This window comes from Plectropomus leopardus, chromosome 12 (assembly GCF_008729295.1).
Source record: "Plectropomus leopardus isolate mb chromosome 12, YSFRI_Pleo_2.0, whole genome shotgun sequence".
NCBI lineage: Eukaryota > Metazoa > Chordata > Actinopteri > Perciformes > Serranidae > Plectropomus > Plectropomus leopardus.
In genome coordinates this window covers 22,109,392-22,131,215 of record NC_056474.1, presented here as the reverse complement: position 1 = coordinate 22,131,215, position 21,824 = coordinate 22,109,392, and the positions used below count along the sequence as shown (strand labels likewise).

Below are 21,824 nucleotides of genomic sequence, written 5' to 3'. Positions count from 1 at the left end.
GGAGAGGAAAGACGTGGACGGCATTTCAATCCATTCATCAAAATAAATATAGCCATGGTACAATTCTGTAAACCACGGATATATTACTTTTGAAGCAGATACGTTAAAACTTTATGTTTTAGTTTTCAATTTATGTTGTGACAATGTTGTAGTTAACATGTTGATAGGTTTAGGCACAAAAACACATGGCTGGGGTTAAGAAAACATAATTTTTTTGGCTTAAAATCAGTGCCAAATTCCATTTTGGTTATTACGAAGATGGGCCAACCATACCTGTTTTTGTTGATATAAACACAACTTGAAATGTGCCTACCTCTTCTTAAAATGTATCATTTTTTGTGGCTATAAACATGGCTGGAAATGTCCCAAACTGTTGTTACAAGTACCCACTTTTGTTGTTATGAATATGGCTGGAAAAGTACCAAACATTTGTTACAAATACCCCCTTTCTATTGCTATAAACACAGCTGAAAGTGTTTTAGCTTCTACTTAAATGTACTTTTTTGTAGCGATCCAAGCTCTTTCTCAAAAATACCCGATTACGTTGTTATATACATGGCAGAAAAACTCCCACTCTGTACAAAATAACAGCTTTTGTCGTTATAAACATGGTAATAATAACTGCTTTTGTAGGCATAAACATGGCTGGAAATGTCCAATTCTTGTTAAATAATATGGACTTTTGTTTGCTATAAAAGCAGCTGGAAATGGCCCAAAGTATTGTGACAACAGCCATTTTAGACACTGTTAACATGGCATTTAGCAACGGTTAATATTCAAAACAAAATCTAAAACATATTAATGAACTCAATATTTTGACATCATGGAAATATGCTTCTTTGCTTTCTTGCTGAAAGTTAGATTGCTATATATGAAGCTACAGCCAATTAGCTTAGAAGACGTAGGCGGTGGGGCAGGATGGAGCATAGAGGTATAAGGGGAAGGGTGCAGGAGATACCTGTTTGGGTGCAGAGGAATCCCTCACACAGAGGAACGTTGTCGCAGGTGTAGCGGGTTGGAACCTTACAGGCCTCCTCCTCCCTGCCGTGAAAATTGCACGGCTGCCCTCCAAACTGGGACGGCTGCTCAAGTTTAGCATAGCGAAACTGGAAGGTTGAGAGAGAAAAAACATACAAACGGTCAGAGCAACAAAGAGGAAGGCTCAGCACTACCCAATAAAGGTGGTGGAAGAGCTCAGAAACCGCTCCGGGGAACTATAACAGCTGAAATCCCATTAGAGGACTGTTTTCACTTTGTCATGTCAAGGTTATTAATCCCCCTCCTGTAAAGTGGATGAGATTGAGCACTGAAGTACATCAGCTGAGACCTTTGCCAGCAGTGGAGCTCTCTGCCTCACAGAAAAAACAGCCCACAAGGGTCACGATGTTGAACGCCTCAGACTGCAGAGTTATGTCTCAATCCTGCACTGTAACGTAAAAACGATTTATTTAACCAAGTCTATTTTGACTGTATCCAAATCTAATCTTACTTTTGATTACCACAACATTACCACTGGTTTTGCTTGATTGTTAATGTCAATAGTTTTCAATTAAAGAAAAACTTTGCCAATTTGGGAAATATATTTATTTACTTTATTGACTATAAAGTGAAAGACTGATAAAAGTCTTTTTGTGCTAAAGCTGCCATCTACTGCCATCTATCACCAGGCCCCCAGGTAAGCCACTCAGCCACTGCAGCAAATTTTTCCCGATGGCCACAGGTGGTATTTGAAGCAAAAAATTACACGAGTCTATGAGACAAGTGGGAGGAACACCACAACGCATATTAAGTGGGCCGCATAGCGTATTCACCAGGTAAGCAACTCAGATGGAATGGTTAGGTGCCATCTTTGGTCCACTGCTTATTATTATATTATGCTTGTTTACGGGCAGGGCTGCTCAGGGTGACGGGCTGTCTGAGAGGCGTCGCCACAGCTCATCCACGGCCAACATGTCAAAGTCGAGGACTCAAAACGGGAGTCCACAACTTAATAGGTAGCTACGTCCATTATTTTTACAGTCTGTGAATATCACTCATTGGTTTGTAAACTACTGTTGCCTCGAGTTTGGCATTTTGGCCGTTGCCATCTTGCTTTTGTTTTTCTTGAGGCAGAAGAGCAAGGGGTGGATCTGAACACCACGATTTGTCTGTCACAAGCTAACCACACTACCTTGCTTTATGGTCAGTTTTACTCTAAATGGGGCCATAATTTACCAGGTGAACATCAAACTATATTGAAGACGATTTGAAATTAGAGATTGAGAACTTCAGCTCATTGGAAAATTTTAACTGATGTACAGTATTAAATCAAGTGAGAGAAAGGGTCCTTTTTCACATTGATTTGTAAACAAACAGACCCCTTTTTGCAACCAGTGGATTCGCCTCCTGCTGGCCATTAGACATAATGCAGGTTAAAGGCGCTTGGGCAATGGCTTCACTATTCAGACCTGAAGGCTATGTCAACTGTTACAGTGTCTTTGGATCAGACAGATCTAGGCCAGTTGTTAAACTGTTTCAAGTCTTTATGCTAAGCTAAGTTAACCAGTTGCTAGCTGTATCTTTTTATTTACCTGGTGAAATGAGTGTGGCACAAATCTTCTCATAACGCTCAGCAAGAAAGCTTTTTAAAAAAATGTTTTCTAATGCAAATAATTAATTTTTTCCTGCTATTTGAATATAAGAATGTTAAGGAGCACAAGAAGCTGCTAACATCAGATGATACCATTAACATGGTATTCAATAGTGATCATTCAGGTTTACACTTTTCACTATTACACAGTTGATCAGCTCACGCTAACACTGCTGCATAGCATTTTTGGTATGTTGAACATGAGCACAAAATCCAGTCTATGAGTGATTCCCTCTTGATAACAGATTATCAGACAAACATTGTGGAGTCCTGCTGGGCTAACAAACGCATGCCATGAATCGTAGCTGTTATGTCCCTCAGGGCCCACCATCACCTGTTGGGTGCCATCATACTTACTCTTTTTTTCTGACAGGTGTCACAGCGCGACCACGAGCTCCACTCTGATAAAACACAGTCCACTGGATGAACTACCACCTCATCGCCCACCGACCGAGTTTCACGAACACCGGGCCCCTCATCGCTCGCTGTGGTGACGCCAACTTCACTGTGACATGTAGATGAGAAACAAGTCAAAAACAAAGTGACATTTATTTTAACAGACATTTTTGGAAGCAAAAGTGTTTTAGGCTACATGAAGAACTAATGACAGATCTTAAGACAGCCAATTTAGTTCGAAAAGTGTTCAATAAATCACATTTAATCTCAGAGCGAAAACATTTTGAAAACTATTTTTGATCATTATCAGAAATCAACGTGTCTTTGACAGAAAGATTGGTACATTAGTTAACCTCAGTGGAAATTTGAATCAGAAAATTGAAAATATCTGAGCAATCTGTTAATAAACAGACCAATAAAAAATGTGTACCTACCTTAGCAGCACCAAGCTCAAGGCAACATAGAGTACATAGCTCTGCAAACTGAGCGCACTCATCCGTGTCACCACAGGAAGCATGCTTACAAGTTAATATGACTGACTGAACGAGGAGACGATACTGCTCGGCTCTCTGTGTAAACACACACTGATCAATACTGGCCTGGATATGAAGTCAGTGCTGCCATAAGACTCAGAGGTGGAGCTGAACACACAACACTGCTGCAGGCCTCCGAGCTGCAAGACAAGGCGTTGTGGTACCAGGTCGACTGTCAGAGTGTATTTAACTCAGCTGTGACACAGACATCAGGTTTGTAGTGAAGCAGAATCAGAAAGTTTAACAGGCGACCCAGGAGGTTTGGATGTTTTCCAGTTATTGTAAACTTTATCATGTATCACAGGGAGAAATGTGATGAATATGAAAAGCTGCAGATAACACGTCAGTGGTGGAACATGACGGCTTTATAATTTGGTAAATTCCTGTAACAAAGCTGAAAACATTTCAGTCATGTTTGTGTACCAATGACCTTTAAACTTTGCCTACTGTCGCTGATTTGGGATTTAACAGAATGACACAATCCTGTGACTCAGCTGTCGTTTACTTATTGAAAATCAAAACAACACTAATACCGACTAATATCTAACAACTGGTACAAATACCGCTACAACTAATATTATTAATAATATTATCCCTAAAATGTGTTGGCAGATTTGTCAAAAATAATTTCTGTATAAAAAGTAATCAAACTCCACCTGGACCAGCTACAATAAATGCTGCATACAAAATACATAATAAATATATAGGGGCAAATATAATGTGTACTTTTACTTTTGATACTTAAAGTACATTTTAAATGCTTCTGTAATTATTTTCACACTGTGCTACTCTTTATGTGATCAAATCAGCACTGAGGAGAACAAGTAATGACTACACTAATATATCCCAAACACGTATCTCATGACAATGACTGACTGCTTGGAGCATTACTGCAGAGTATGTGTGAGGAGAGCAGCCTCTGTTAGATATACTTGTGGTCTTTGAAGCAGAAGCGTAGGCATTGGTGCATATTTTTATTGAGAATGGGACATCTAAATAAGAAAGTCAATTGCCTCCTGAACCTCTTAAAGCTCGCCTCTGATAAATGCCCTGTCACAACCCAGCTCTTAGGCTGGATAAAAAGTGGGAGACATTAACAAATAAAGTGATTTATCAACAAAAAGTATAATCAATATAAGTCACAGGCAGATGGGATAAATCTGTGGAGTCAGTAATGTAGGGAGTGGATGAGTGAAAATGTGCTGTATGGGTGTTGGAAACACAAGGAAAAAGGAAACACAAAGCAAAGAGGTGTAGTGAGGACGTCTGCCAGCATGGACTGACTGCTGAGCTGAGTTATGTGCATGGATCACACGGGGCCCAGGTGAGTCCCATGACGCTGACGATCCCAATCAAGGTCTGCAGTCCTGCAATGGGAAAGCACAGACACAGCGAAGGAACCAAGCAGAGGGTTCGTCACCTAATAAAAAAAAAAACAACCTAAAACTAACGTCATGGTCACACATGAACCAAATTAATGCACGCAAATGTTGCCTCCTTTTCACATACATTCAATGCGAGAAAAGGGTCACATCAAAAAAATTGCTTCCAGAGGCAAAGCAAGTTTGCATATTTGCCTCTGGTTTAACTTTGGTGAATTTTGACCAGCGAAGGTGCAGCTTCAACAGATAGCAAAATGTGTGAAGGAAACATTGTTTGCCATATTAAATTGACACTGTCTGATATTGGCCATGAAAAATGCCTCACATGGGAGACACAACCATGTTGAAACTGAGTCAAAAGACAGACATGAAATGTGAAGAAAATGTAACATTATTTCTTGGTAAGCTAAAGAAGCAAGCTAGCTTACATTAGCTAGCAAGCTAGCTTTCCATGTGCTTCATGCCCATCACAGCCCACATTCAGCACAAGTATGGGTACGGTCACATATGAGCCAATGCACGCGTTTGACTATCACCTGCCGAAGCAATATTCGTGATGAATGTGGGCAGTGCCGGGTGTGACATACATGTTAGCTTGCTAGCTACTGTAATGATAGCTTGCTAACAAATATGGTGAAATATGATGTTATTGGAACATTTTCCATTTTCTTCTGTGTCATGTCTGTCTTCACACTCAACCAGGCAGCATCTTTCACCAGAGGCAGTTTGTATTTTTCAAAGCCGATATTATGCAATATCAGCTGGTTAAACACAATGGCTCCTCAACAAATATTTCTTTGCTATCTGTTAGAGCTGCAACCTCACTGGTCAAATTTCAAAAAGTCCATGCAATGCAAAGATAAGAATTTGCTTTGCCACTGGAAGCAAATGTTTTATTCGCCTCTTTGCTTGCATTGAATGGAAGTGAACGTCAACAAGTCAAATATCTGCCCATGTTAATTTTCGCTCCTGTGAGACTATACGCAAAGACTGAAAAACTTAACTTTAAGTAAACATTTTCAAACAATAGACTTGACGTGAAACTGAACTGAATTGCACACAAAAATTAAAAACAAAATAAAAACTAATGAATAATAGCCAACAAAATTATAACAAGTCTGGAATACAACTCAACAAAATATAAAACATTGGTTTAGTTGTTTTAGAAATTTTAACGTGGTTAAGTTAGATTTAACATCTTTAAAGAAAGTAAGGAAACTTGGACAGAAAAATGGGAATCACATGATATTTTATTTGTGACTGAACAGTGGCATGGGTACAGTGTATGGGGAAGTCATAGACGTACAAAAGTCCTTTTTTTCTCTTTTTCATGACAATTCTTAATTCCATAAATAAAATTTACAAAATATTTTGGACTATTTCTCATTTTTCTTACACGAGCAGGGGTACGGTTACCATTTGTTATTGTAAGTCTAGCAGTTAATAGTGATATCTCTATTGTTCATGTTATATAAAGTTGCCTTGCTTTTTGACCGTTTGGACTCGGTGGAGCAGACCTACAATATGCCCAAGTGCTTTGTTACAACAATGACCTGTTTACTGTATACAAATGACCTGACAAGAAGAACAGTGACTGGACAACAAAAATAAACCTGATAAGGCATCGAAATGCACTCTACTGTCTCTGAACTGGCGGTTGAGAAGCCGTGCCATATCAGTGTGGGTTTATTCTGCTATTTATTCAAGAAACCAAACAGTTATGATTCAAGGAGGCAAATTGTAAACAAAGCGACCTTAGCTGGAAATGCAGAATATCGAAACACAAAGATGCAAGAAAATCTGCCTCCTGCTCACTAAAAAAAACCTGTAACCTTTAAGGAGAAGCAGGATTTTTGTAGCTATTTTTATGTTTGTCAACCCCTTTCGTTTCTTTCAAGCTCAAAAATGAGTGAGACGGGTACAGCAGGTTTTATTTTGAATGACCATGTAACACAGATTCACAGTTCATATCTCACCAACCAAACATAAGACGTTTTCAGAAATGAGAAATTAACGGCTGCAAAAGTGAAACAAACATCCAGACGTCAAAGATGGAGGTGCTGGTAGGGCATTGCTTTGAGAGAAACACAGGTAGTTGGCATCCAAGAGGCAGAGAGCTATCTTATGGCACAGAGGCTCAGGTATGGGGGACCGGGGAGATTCTTATTTACAAAATAGATGTTTGGCAAATTTTGATTTTGATGCCTCAAAGTCATTTCGATCCTTCTAATGACTTGGCGTCATCGACTAAGAATTCACAGCTTATAAAATAAAAAAAAGAAATTATTTCTTCATTTGTTTCGGGTCTTGAAGGAAGCTGCAGAGAACAGTTTTGCTCACAGCTGAGTCCGCTGAATCCACATCGAGTCTGTTCATGCAAAATCGGTGAAGCAACACTGAGGACATTTGGCAAAATCCATCTGCAGTGTGCAGTCTCTGCTGGTGGCGGTGGACAAACCCAAGGTCAGCCACGTACAGTAGGACGCTGCTCCTCTTGAAAGGTTCCGAAAAATAATTTGCATCATCAGCGTCACCATGGCCGTATCCTCACAGGTATAAACTCATTAAACTGTTGCAGGACGGCGCCATCAGTTTCCGCTGTAGGTTCCTGTCAAAGATCAAAGGTCACTTCCTGGTTGAAAGGTTATGTGATTTGACAATGAAGCCAAAGTCTGGTTGTCATGCTGAGGAGTACAGTACAGTGTGGCCCTCTGGAGGAGAGCAGATCCTAGGATAGCCAGCTTAGTACAGACCTGCCAAAATATCCTTTAAAGGTTGAAAAAAAACAGAACAAGTCTGTGTAATCCAGCTGTGAGAGACGCTGCTGTTTACACTCATCCCTCTCTTCTTCTCTTTCTTGTGAGCTTCTGTCTTTTTGCCTTTCAGAGCTTCCATCCCCTAAAAATAAAAAATCAAGTGACCAAATCAGGACACTACAGAGCAGAGTCACACAATGTTTTCTGGGTTTATAGATTTGCTCCGATTCCAGCAACTCAGGGAGAAACAGGCAATGAATATGTGAAAAGATCCAATTGTGAAATAATGTTTTCATGGCAATGGCAGACCACGTAATGAATTAACAAACAAAGAAAAACACAAATAAATAAATGATAACGTGTTGATGTGGAGTATAGCTCTCTGTGGGCAGGAGAACTCGATCTCCGAGGAGACATGCTGTTTATTTACAAGAATAATTTATGTTGTAAATTTAAGTAAATTAAAAATGAGCTGTTGTTGAAATTTAAAGAAAAGGGATTCCAAAAAAACCTGTCAATGCCAAATTTAAGGACATATTTGTATCTAGAAGTCAGAGATCTTTTATTGCACAGCTGAGAGCTTGTAGCCAAATTATCTGTAGAGATCGTTCTCTTTCACTCCAAAACAAATGGACCTTGTGATCAAAATCGGTGAAAACACCGAATAAAGCAGTTTCACTTTAAGAAATCATTGTTTTTCCAATGCTTATGTTGTATGATGTTCCTGTCCGGAGCCAGTGTTTGGTTTGTCCGTTTTGAGCTACTGTCGAAAGATGGACGAGCAACATGGTGATCTCTAAGACTCGCTGCGATTATAGATATAAACTGCTCATTCTAAGAATGAAAATACAACAGTTCTTTTTTTCAGGTGATTATAAGCTATACATACGTATTATATTCTGTTTCTGCCTATATATCCCCCTAAATCCTACACAATGTTCAATGAAATGGCTTAAATAAACCTCAACATATTCTGATGCTCAGATGACTGAAAGCTAGAATGGTTGTTTCATTTTCCATTTTCCAATTCATTCATCCATTCATGAAGCTGTATTTGTGAGGTTCGAACTCTGACCACCAGGTGGCAACATTGTGCCTTCCTCCTCTTTGGTTTGGGTGATGCAGAGAGGCATCATGACAAAAACTGAACCAAGGCTGTTTTCCAATTGGCAGCAAACCACTCATCAGCAAAGAAAAGGCAGACAAATGGAAATAAAAAGTGAATAAGGAAAGCAGGGTTGTGAAAACATTTGAGCAGTGGGAGTAGAAGGACAGAAAAGAGATGAAAAGAGCAGGACACAATGTGACACGGCACAATGTGAAGGTAGTTGATGGATTAAACAGGCAAATAAGAGGGACCGTGAAATACCCACTCAGTTTCTGTTGTTCTCTAGCTGTCTTCTTGTGGACAGGTCTGATCCTGCGGAGGATCAGGAGCTCCACTGGGCGCCGGAGAGATCGACCTTGCAACAACAGAGCCCTGAGACGGAGAGAGAGAGAGAGAGGTGTATTATTTGCAGGTGACATGCTTTGGCAGAATCAACGATCCCCCAGCCCGTGAACACTTATAAAAAGTGCATCTTTTATCCACCCACATTTCCCCAAAAAACATCATCCAAACATTTAGGATAATGACTGTAATTATCTCGAAACACCTTATTATATACCATCTAATCACCTAAATCATCTTTGACCTTTCATATTTAATTGACTTGACATTATTCCTGAAAAAGGGTAAAATCAATCCCATTTGGTCCCAGTAATCACATGACATTCTCCTGTGTGTGATTGCATGCAATGCGCTTGAGAACAGAACATCCATATGACGATAATTGATTATAGCATTGTGCCAGTCACTGGTTAAATCAGATCCATGAATCTTATTGACGGGGATGTGACCTACAGGGACAGAACTTACTGAGTCTTCCTCCTTAGTGTTGCTGGCGTTTCCCTCCGGGTCTACAGGGGAGTGATCCGTGGGGGGGTCACTGGCCTGGGAGGGGGGGCAGTCCGAAGATGAGCTCTGCTGAGGCGCTGGAGTGGATGCTGCAGAGAGAGGAAATATGAAACACTCAGTGAATGCAGTAACAGCACACATGATCAGATTTCAGCTTTGTTTTGTACCACTTTTCAAAGTGTTAACTGTTAAATGCTAATCTGCTCTGTGAATATATTTTAGCATCAAGCTAGTAACGTGCATAACCTATACTGAGAAGCAGCGGATTCAAATCCAGAATTTGACCTTTACTGCATGTCATCCTCTCCACCTTGTTTTCTATTATACCTGACGTTCTGTATTCTGTGCACTTTCAGATAAAGAACAACATTCTAAAAGTGCATGCTCCTTCAAACCCGTCTAATCTCCTTAAATATTATATTCCATCCTTTGCTGTCTGGTCTATAGCCAAAGTTAAAAGCTGGCTATAGGGCCTTTTTCTATCATGCCCCTTTCCACTTGAATAACCTCCCCCTGGACATCAGACATTCTGACTACCAGGCTTCCCATCATTCATTTTTGGCAGCCTGCCACGATTAAAACATCTGCCACCACAAACAGATGTTCTATTTTCGGAGCTCAACCTTTTATTAGGAGCTCTGTTAAAATATATTTACTGTTAGGTTGTTCATTGCACCACAATCAAAGAGCACAGAGCATACTCTGGGCACAAACCATAGACTGTATTTAAAGACGGACAACTTGACATTTCCCCTGAAGTGTAGCTTTTGAGTCTCGATCGCCTCCTGGCGGCTGGCTGCAGTATGCCTTTTTTTTTATATATGTAAAGTAGCTGAGTTTCCAGAAAAGCGTTTTATAAACACAATGTATCATTATTATTATTAGTATAGGTCATAATACCCACCCCTCCATGTTAGTGAATGGGAGATGGGCCAACCTAAAAACTAAAAGTACACACCATATAAATATTTCCCAAATATGGTTTCTGTCATTGAAGGTAGTTCTCATCACCCTGATGTTTGTTCAAGTGATCCTTTTTCATGATAAGTTCGGCTTTAGTAAGTTATTCAATTCTGCTCTGAATGATGTCACCAGTGCAAGATGACAGCAGCTGTATCTGGGATATTTTAGCTTCACTTAAGCATAAGGGGGGTAAGTGGGGGCATGTTGTCCATCTTCATAAACAGAACAGAGAAGCAGAATGTCAGGTGCATTGAAAGTAAAACTTCCTGTTTATTCTGCTATGTCTTAAAGTTTGCCTTCACTTGCAACAGCTGCTTTTTTCATCCATCAATCTTATCAGCTCACAAGTCACAAACTGCTGCTGAGGAAAAAGGAAAAAGAAAAAAGGGAAAAAAGATGCATGTTGTCCTTGTTTCCTGCTGTGTACTTGTTTTCTTACTCCAGTCCTCCAGTCTGTGTGGATGGTGCTCTTGAGCTCTGCCTCTTCTGTGTTTGTGTAGTCTGTCATCAGAAGTTGATCCATATTCTTCATATATGTTTACAATCCACAACTTTGTCATCCTGATTATCTAGAGTGTAGATTTACTGTGTTGGTGTATTCTGTCAACACGACGTCTACTGCACATCTGTGCGTCCTGTGAGAGAAATCCCTCCTCAGTTGCTCCTTCTGGGGTTTCTTCTATTGACTTCTACTGTAGTGCAACATTTTATAGCAATGCTGACGATACTTCAAGAGACATCTAAATTAAAACCACAAATGTGAACCTCGTGGTGGTGCTGGAGGAAAAGTCGTGGGCTCACTGAAGTCTTTATGATATGTCATGTAGGAACAAAGAATGCCTGTACAAAATTTCATGGCAATGGATCGTATAGATGTTAATAAAGGCCAGCCTGTGACATCCCCACCCACAGAGACACACTGCTTCAAAGGCTAATCCTGCTCTTTCAGATGCTTTATGCTTTTCATGTAAAGAAGTACAGATGGTTTAGTAAAATGCTATTATGTAGAGGGACAAAAATGAAGACCACTTACGAGATTCAGTAGACGGTGATGTGGATGTACCTGGGCTCAAGGTCATCCTAGAGAGATCAAGGTCACTACAGCTCCCTTCCTCTTCCTGGGTCACAGCAGCTGAAGGTGGCAGCAGCTGACTGCAGACCAGTGTGTCCGGTACAGTCATGAGGCCTGGGGTCCCACACCTGCTCACTGCTGCTGACGCTACGCCAGGTCCCACACCTGCTGCTGCGGCTCCTGATGTAGAGGGGCCCTCACCTGCATCTGAGTCCACGGCGAGGCCTTCCTTCCCCAGGCTGAGCTGCCTCTGAAGCAAGGTGGGGTCCGCCGTGTGCTGGGGGCTGGTGATGGCAGAGGAAGGGGCTGATATGTCGCAGGCTTGGGGGCACATGGTGGTAATGGGTACCAGGCCTTGCAGCATGGCAGCTGGTATGGCGTGCCCTCCCACGCCCACGGTCTGGGCCGGCATGTAGGCCGCCATGGCCGCCCACTGCTGCTGAGTGGCCGGAAAAATGTTGGCCTGGCTCCAGATGACCGGCTGACCACCGGGGAGGACCTGAGCCACCTGGAGGGGCCCCTGCACAGGGAAGGCCAGAGTCTGGGCCTGGCCAGGAAACGGCTGCTGCGCCCACTGAGCTGCCTGCACCGGACCCATGGTCATATAACCTGGAACAAGGGGAGGAGGGAGAAGAACGAGAGAAAACATGAAAAAAAAGTACATTAAAAGAGAAAAAGGAACTGGAGATTGTTAAAAAAAAACCAAAAACAAAACATTTTGTTTTCTCTGAGTAGAAGTACGATACATCGATTTTCAAAATTAAAGAATGTTCCTCTATTAATATAGCTGTTTTGCAATCTTTGACTAACAATGAGAGCTATGTAATGCTGAGCTAAATAACAGAAAGGTGTATTTCAGGGCAGCATTCTGGAGCTATACGGTCTTTAAAGGGACAGTTCATCCCAAAATCAAAAATATAGAATTTTTACTGCTATTTATTTTGGTTTTGGTGTGAGGTGTTGAGTGTTGGAGATATCAGCTGTAGAGATGTCCGCCTTCTCTCCAACATATTGGAACTGGATGGCACTCATCTTGTGGTGCTTGAAGCGCCAAAAAAAAAAATACATTTGAAAAACTCAGAAGTAATGTCTCTAGCCAAAAATCACGACCTGGTTACTCAAGATAATCCACAGACCCTGTTGTGAGCAGTTTCATGTAGGAACTATTTTCTTTCTACCAAACTACACCCGCAGAAGGAAGTGTGCATCTACTCATGGACATGAGGTTTGTGCATGTGACAGCGTGTGATATAAACATAATTGCATCTTCCATCCACAGTGCACCATGGAAGTAATCATCCTATTTAAGGCCTGTTTCTTTAATCAAAATACCAAATAATGATACCACAGACCATATGAATACAGTAGTCTGGGAGTTGTACTGAATGATTCAGGCCATTGGCTACAACACTTGAACATTGAAAATTTTGTACTTGATAAAATATTTTTTGAGACTACTCAGCTTGCTTGAGATCAGTAATCACAAACACACATTCATATTTTTGTCTGATTAATGTAACTGTTGCATGGTGATGCATTAGCAATCAAGGATTTCATATTGATTCCTTGTTGAAGTGTTAAAGGACAACATCTGAGATTTGAGACTGAGCTGCCAACAAGCATTGACTTAATAAGCTGTGTTACTGTGGAGCGGCACATTGTGAAAAGGATGATATTAATTATGTTTTGTCTTGAATTAAAAAGTTTGCTCTGAAATTGGCTCTGTAAGTAAATATGCATTACCACTGATCGGTGAAAGGTATAGTTTGGATTTTATGAAGTGAGGATGCATGAGGTAGTTATCCATCATTAGTGTATCACATATAGCCCTGTAGGTGAAGGTCACAATGCCACCAGTTTGGAGAAGCTGGCAGGAGTACCGACACGGAAGTGTACTGCTGTGGATGGAGAAGCAGCAAAACCTAAAAAAAGTCACCAAAAAACTCTCACCTAAAATTTTCTTTTAAAAAAACCTTGAGAGTTAATTTTCTATAGAGAATATTTTCACTGCTTTACCTTGACTCATGCAGCGAGGGACAGGGACGCCATTAATGGCTTTAGTTTTCCCATATATGCACTTGTCAAAGCCATCAGACGGCATTGAGAAAAACAGTAATTTAACGTTGCTAAATACAGGTTCTGCTGGTCTACTGCTGCCTCAGTGTTGGCTAGTTTTTGTTATAGTGTGACTTTGGGGAATCTGAACTAACCCTTGAAAACACGAGAGTCATAAAATAACACAAACAAACTAACTGATGGAGACATTAGTTCACTAGCAGCTCCTGTGTTCAGCAATGTTAAGTTTCAGTGTTTCTTAATGGAGTCTGGCTTTGAGGACAGCATAGATGGCGACTTACGTTACTTGTCGGAAATTGCTGTCTGCCTGTAAGGTAAAGCTGTGAAAATATCCTAAATACAGCATACACTTAAATTTTAGGTGGCTAAAATATATATTTTTTTGCTGCCTCTGTTCATAGCAGTACTGGCTGCGCTTCCAAACTGCGGGCACACTGACCGCCTTCAACTGTAATACAGACTATGGATAAGTACCTCATACAACCCCACTTAAAAAAATCCAAACTATCCCTTTAAGAAACATCTCTTTTCAGCATCTCCGTGGGTTACAGCATACTGCTGCTCGATGTGTGGTCCTTATAAAAACGGAGATAAATCCACATCCTGCAAAATCTTGGCACAGCTTTCCATAAACTGCACATCAAAGAAACACATCCCCACCAGCACTTTATTCTCTTTTATGTTTTGTATTGTGGAAAAGACGCAGCGTTTCAGTCTGGGGGTAGCTACCTGACGGCACGGAGGTGGGGCTGAAGGGGGCGTACAACTCAGCAGGAGTGTGTTGCTGCTGGCGGCTGCTCCTGCTGGGGTCCAGTGTGTTGGCAGGTGATGGGGGCATCTGGGAGGCAAAGCGCGCACACACACACACACACACGCACACACACAGATGTCACTGCTATCAAAGTCACCTAAAAGTCACTGCGCTGCACATTTATCTTTAATCTGCAGTACTGTCAGCTATTCGGGTAATTTAGATCACTGCGGCTGTCCTAATGAAATGACCTCACATTGCAGATAAAATAATGCAATTTCTCCACACAATGCTATAAACTTGTATCAATTACACAAAGTTAATAGGGGTTCGGTTTCGTGTGGTGGTACTCACTGAGGGAGGAGTGGACATGTCGCCGAAAAGATCAAAGTGGTTAATGTTCTGCAAGTCGAACCGAGGGGTGAAGGAGAGAGAGAGAGAGACAAAGTCCAGTGATACATCATGACAATAAGATCTGCAAAGTCATGAAACCCTGAAATCATCTCCAGATAGGGTATGGTGGTTGCATGGGTGGGTAGGTGCGGGGAGTGAAACCTATTCACAAAGGCAGTTTGTGCTGCGGATGGCAAGAAACAACTATCCCCTCGTTTCATTATCAGAAAATGGATCTAAAATGAATCTTTCATGGCTCGCTATAATTGAGTGGGTAAAAGGCTATTCAGTCCCATAAAACAGGCTCTGATTAGATATTCTTATGTCTGCCAATCAACAGGGGCCCCCGTGAGAGCCCGGGCCCGCTTTATCATGCTGATTCCACTCTGTGAGCAGATACATACACAGAGGAGTGTGTTTATTTCATCAAATCAATGAAAGGAAGACGCTCCTGAAACCACCCAACCGAGACAATGAGGCCACCTCACCCTATAGGCAGACGTGACCCCTGCTCTAGTCTCCTCTGTCCTCCACTCGCACTACTTAAAGGAGAGAGGGGGACGCGGCTATGGAATGGCTAAGTTGCATGAAATGTCTCTGGGGCCATGCACAAGCAGACAATGAATCATCGTTACAAAAAAAAGGCACAAAAACATACAGGAATTGCATGCTTTAAATAAACACATACACAAATACACACATTGAAACAAAAGAAAGAAAAGGGAGGAATAGCAGCAATCAGTGATGCTGCTAACAGGGTGTGTATGTCCTCCTTGAATAAGCCAGGACACGGTGGATTGCATACGGCACTTTGGAACCATTGAGGGGCACAGAATGAGTCTGATTTTGGAAAAAAAAAAAAGGTAAACATTGTACACAGAGGTCTCTCCCTGCAGGCACTGACACACATCAGGGGAGCTCGAGGCTCTCAAAAAGGCTCCAACTGAATGAACAGACAAGCAGTAACACTTAGAGATATGGAAGCGCTGCTGCTACTTATACTGGCATGGGCTGTTTGGGCGAGATAGCGCCGGGGCCGGGACAGTTTATCTGTTTGATATGTTGAGCAACAAGCAACACAAACAGCGGAGAGCAGAGAAGCACTTTGCTAGGGCTGTTTTCAAAAGTTGCGTGGAAATTGTCTCCGGGTGAATGTTTGGCGAAATAGGCTTGAATGAATGTTTTTTATAAGCGATTTGAGAGATGTAATAGCGTGGTCACTGCATGGTGGTGAGGAACTCATAAAACCTACCAGGATGAGATGAAATATACTTTCAGTTTGATGAAAGAAGGGGAGTGGGATCAAAATTTTGTGCTGTTTTCTGATCAGAATATAGCTATTTATACAGCTTTTATGAGTGTTTGGCGGCTGTGACTACACTGCATGCAGCTTAACCCAGCAACCCACCCCGTCTACAAACCTCTCGTCCTCACCCTCTGAGGAAGACGGAACAGCCACCCCTTTTACTCATAAAGTCGGTCCAACACATTGCCGACTCCGAGCTGATTTTGCCTCGACCATCTGGTCACGACATGCGTCAGATTCTGCACAGGATTGGATTTTGGATACGAAGCCTGCCTCTCTAATGTCCTGTGAAATTGCTGACGTGTCTGACTTTGGTTGACCAATCAATTAGTCTTATCTCTTCAAGCAGGCTGGGCATGACCAATGTAGCTTTGTTTCATCGTCATCACAGAAAGCGGATGCAGACATAGATCCCCATCTGAACCATTTTCTAGGTGTGGGAAATCCATTTTAGAGCCTGTAGGCTGTGATACATAACTATTAAATACACAAAATATGACGAATGGACAGCGACAAAGGGGGCTTAAGGCACTTCCTTCAAGAGGATCTTAGAGAGAGGTTTGCAAGTAGAAGAGTAAAGAAACAAATAATAAAAAATGTAAAAGAAACACCTACAGTCATGAAATGGCGTTTTGGGACATCATAGATCCCTTCCTTCTGCTGACTGGTTGGGACCTGCATTGGGTTGGAGGTCGATTCAGACGTGAGTCACAGAGCAACACCTCTTTTTTATGTTCTCTTTTAAACAGGCTGTGTTATTAAAAAAAAACAGAAGAACTGAAACATGTCTGTTGAAAAAGAAAAAGCTTTCTGAATCAATTTTGATTTTTTTCTTTTTAAGATGTCATTTTTTTTTTATTTTTTAGAGCAATGGGATTATGCTAATTCTACAGCTGTTTTGTGGAATCAATTCTACTTAAATCAATATTGATTGCAAACAATGCTTGAGGATGGTGCGTGCTGGTTCTGTGAGTTTTAAGGAAGCCTATTGTTATTCTGCAACAGTACGTCTCAACTGGTTCATCTGACGATATGTAAAGAAAAAAATGCCTCCACTCTGGCCTCCTTTGTATATTTCTCTCACATTTATTCGAACTATCTGTTGCTCTTAACCTCCCTGCCTGTCTTTCCTATCGCTCCCTCCATTGGTTAACTTTCCGTTACATTTTCCCCAAGCCTATTGATCTTGTTTCATTCTGAGATCAAATGGCATGGCAAGTGATTAATCTCTCTCTCTGCATCTTTCATCTTCAGAGGAACGCAAGATACAGAGAGGCAAAAAGAGGAGGAGGAGGAGGAGGGAGAGAGGGGGAGAAAGGGAGGGAGTGGGGTGGGATTAAACCGTACGACGGGTCCCTGGAGTCCTGGCTGGTCCTTCAAATGGTCTAAAGCCAAAAGGTCAAAATGCTGGATATATAAAAGGAGCCTGGGATACAGGCTGCGGATGAACTAACCAGACTGAACAACTGACCTTGACTCGTCTACTCGACGCTACATGCAACGCATAATTTTAAACATAAGGCTGCTGTCTTTTATTTTCAGATTCTTTTAAAGTCACATTCCGTAGGATTTCATGATATCCGATGGTTGTCAAGTTTTTACCTTCAGTAATTCCCTTTCTATATAGCTATTTTAATTGGTAGTGGCGGGGTCCGCCATTGGTGCACTGGATTCACACACACAGGAAATGATGTATACATGTAATCCAGTATAATTTTATCCCATCAATAGGTTCATTGTTTATTGTACGCCACCATTAAAATGTATCAGAGCTGTAATTAGTAACAGCCGTAAACAACCTACTGCTTCATATTAAAAGCAAATATGCAATTTATACCACTAGGGGTTTCACAAATAAAATAACTAAAAAAAATACGGACTTTGATGACATCATGAGGTAGCGTGGGATCATGGGAGTCTTCAGTGTAGTAACTACTGTCAATAAAAATCTATCTGATGTAGGGACGATGAAATATATTTAAGTTCTATTCATGCTACATTTATTCATGTTATGTTTTTTCATTCTAATGAAATAGCCACAACTTAACGTACCATTGGCTTTCTAACTTACCATTAGCATTCGATGAGTCTGCTACCTGTCGTGCTACTGTAACTAATCTGTAATGTTTAACAAAATATCATATCGTATCAATAAATTAGGTCTGTATTGGATAACTGTGTTGCAAAATGACTTATAATCAATGCTGTGTGGCAGAAAAAAATGCTGTAATATTGTTTTTGAGTAAAATTCTGTGACATCACAGGACTAGAAGTCTCATATCATGCAGGGTTTCCCTGGAAGTGGGAGCAACTAGAGTAAGTGAAGGGGACATGACACTACTGACATACGACCAAATCCAGCGCACCGTTATTTTAAATGAAATGACAGCTTTCTTTGGGTTTGAACATTGTTGGAAACATTTGGTATTTTGTAAGTACACAACTCAACAAACTATAAAACATTGGTCTAACTGCTTTTAGACATTTCAATGTGGAAATGCTACAAATATCTATAAAAGCGTTTAACTGGCACTAACAGGGTGGCTTTTATTGAAGGAGCCATGGGAAACTCAATGCATTTGTCACCGCAGTGAGTGCTGATGAGATAAAGAAAAAGACATAATTTATGCATTTTTTGACTGTTTAAATTATTGCAAGGAGTAATGGACTAAAGTCTTATGAATTATAACTTGTATAACTTTAACATGAACTAAACCCTCTCAACCTTTTTTCTCACAGCTTCATTTGGTTCTTTCCTGAATGTTTTTCATCTTCAGCTACATTCAAACAGAAAGCTTTGTTTGATCTGCTCCTGAATTCTCAGAAAATCGTTTCTCCAAAAAACAACTTGGAACTTCTTTAAGAAAGTCATGTTGTTAGTATCGTTACTATAATCATCTATTACAGGGTATGAAGAGGAAGAAGAAAAGGGGGCAATGCTTGTCTTTGTACCTGATAAACGCTCTCCTCTGACTGGGGGCCACGGAGGGGTTCGTGTCCAGCCTCAAACACTATGTACTACAGAACAGAAGTAGTGGGCAAGGTGTAGAGGTGCAGAGAATAATGAGATGGGAAGACAGAGAGAGCGGTTGGCGTATAAAATGTGGAGATACGAACGAGGGGTTGAAACATGACGAGAATAAATGAAAGCACAGGGGAGTGAGGATGGCGTCGAGTGGGGAGTGAAATGAGATCACGCATATGGGGGGTGTAAAAAAAATGGGGCATGGGAAAGAGGAATGGAGGAGATGTGGAGAGAAAGAAAAAAAGAGTGAGGTGGGAAGAGGAAAGAGCACAAGTATAATAGGTCAGGCAGTAGTCGTTCAAGGCAATGTGGAGGTCTTAGTTAGAGGTCTCCCTTCAACATCAGCTATATGATGCTCCACCTTCTTGAGAAAATAGACCCTCAGGTCATGATGTTCGCTTGAGATCCATGAGTGAAGTCTCAGATCGGTCAGTATCTCCTCTTAAAACTGATGTAGATAAATGGCCTTTGTGGCTCTCAAGTTGAAGGAATTGTTTGACATTTTGGGAAACAACCTTATTCCCTTTTGTAGAGAGTAAGACAAGAAGATGGACACCTTTCTCATATCCGTGTGGCAAATATGTAGCCGGAGCCAGCAGTTGCTAAAGTTAGCTTAGCATTAAGGAAGGAAACAACTAGCCTGGCTTTGACCAACTATAATAAAATTTGTCTACCATCTTAGCAGTGTTATTTTCATATTTATGAGATTAAAACTAAAGAAAAACAATAATTATTACAAATAAACTATATTTTTGTCAACTAATAAAAAGCTAAATGAATCCCAAGTCTGCAAAATCACACTGTTGCCTACCTCTTCAAAAAATAAAGAATAAAAAATAAAAATTCCGCCGCTCCAAAATATCTCACTCTTGTCACTAGTTCTTGGAAAAGAAACAAATTTATGGCCTAATTCTTCCATAATCCACTGAGGTTAAAAGGACAATGGCAGCAAAACAGTTAAATAACATAACATGATAAAGTGCTCTGGACAGCCAAGTATCTAAAACTTCCAATGGATGTTCGCTGAAGAAATATTGCAACACTATCTGATATTTTAGTTTCTTTTCTCTTCTTCTTAACCCTGAAAACAAGCAGGACTGAAACCCCATCCCAACCCTTAATGGACAGATGTATAACCCAGAAGCAAAACGCTCATCCTCCAGTTACCCCGATGTTACCACCATTAGCTCTGTCAGCACTTTTGCCGTCATTAGTTACGATTATCAACGTTAGCTTCAAGCTGCCAACTGTGAGAGAGAAATTCTAGCTCAGACTCTAAATCATAAATAAGCTCTCAATGTCGCATAAAGCTCCTGAAATGAACAACTGAGTGTATCCAGCGTCTGAGTGATGAGCTGCTCTGCAGTGGTGAGAACAGACAGCAGCAGTTATGCTAATGCTAATGCTAATGCTAATGCTGGTGAGCAGGAACGACAGAGAGTGAGTTGCTCTGTTTAAATAGCCAGAGTATGCACATGACAACCAGATTTACTGGAGAGTCTGTTGTGTTAGTGCAGTCCAGAGTACCATGGACTCTGTGTGCACCACTGTGTAAACAGCCAAACAATGTCTTTACCACTAACTTACGATAGATGAGAATGACACCTGTAGCCTGGGCAACTGTACACAACAAAGATGGTGATAGCTGTCTCAAAATGCTTAGAATACATTGAAAAAAGACAAAAATAAAACTAAAATTTCATGACAAAAAATAAAATATCTTTACTTTTTGTTGACTAAAACTAACAAACCCGAATGACTGAAATTGGACTAAACTTGAAATACATTGTTGAAAGAAAAAGATTAAAAATGAATTTAAGTGCCAGAGTTAACACTGCAGCTTGGATTGGGTGCTGGTAGGCAGATCTTTTTCCAGTCTTTATGCTAAACTAGGCTAATTGGCCGTTGGCTCTAGCTACATATTCACTGCACGGACTTGAGGGTGGCGTTGATCTTATCAACAACTGAAAAGAGTAAGTGCATTTCCCAAAATGTCAGAGTATAAAAGGAATGTTTCACTCACAAATGACAGTTTCTATATCAGTTGCTGTTACCGTGTTACATAAATTCATGAAGAAAACTTTGTTTTTCTTGCATTCGTCCACGGTGAACGAAGAATCCAAAAACTGAGAAAATTCTTGATGAATTTAAGTCATGGGCAACTGCATTTAACAACAGCAAAAGTATTTTAACAGTTCTATTACTATATTTATCCAGTTGTATGTTCAGTACCTCCAGAACATGTGCATTTTTGCTAAAACCTTATTGAAAGTACATTAATAAGTGAAGTGTTTTAAATAGTAAGGTTTTAGCAAAATTGCATGTATTTGGGGAAGTACTCAACATAAGACAAAAAAAAAAAAGAAAAATGAGAGTTGGATTATACTGTAATGTGAGAGCTGGTTAACAGATAACTTTTGATAAAGTTATGCTGTTGTGAAATATGGACCCCCACAACCTAAATTTATCAAGAATTTTCTCAGTTTCTGGATTCTTCGTTCACCATGGAGGCATGAGAGAAAAACAAAGTTTTCTTTAGAAATTCAGCATAACGGAGGGGTGAGTAACTAATATACAAATTGTCA

The 21,824-nt window shown here is 40.6% G+C and overlaps 1 protein-coding gene across 1 annotated transcript in view; it reads right to left on the bottom strand.

The window, feature by feature from the left end:
- LOC121951284 (complement component C8 beta chain-like) overlaps positions 1-21,824 on the bottom strand; it is a 51,849-nt gene that overhangs the window by 6,657 nt on the left and 23,368 nt on the right. The window contains exons 7-16 of the mRNA XM_042497550.1: positions 19,167-19,232; positions 16,830-16,889; positions 14,870-14,917; positions 14,494-14,602; positions 11,650-12,297; positions 9,615-9,742; positions 9,107-9,176; positions 3,460-3,550; positions 2,987-3,134; positions 959-1,106 (exon numbers count right to left, since the gene is read on the bottom strand). Coding sequence (XP_042353484.1) covers positions 959-1,106; positions 2,987-3,134; positions 3,460-3,550; positions 9,107-9,176; positions 9,615-9,742; positions 11,650-12,297; positions 14,494-14,602; positions 14,870-14,917; positions 16,830-16,889; positions 19,167-19,232 — 1,516 coding nt within the window. The remainder of the gene's footprint in view (positions 1-958; positions 1,107-2,986; positions 3,135-3,459; positions 3,551-9,106; positions 9,177-9,614; positions 9,743-11,649; positions 12,298-14,493; positions 14,603-14,869; positions 14,918-16,829; positions 16,890-19,166; positions 19,233-21,824) is intronic.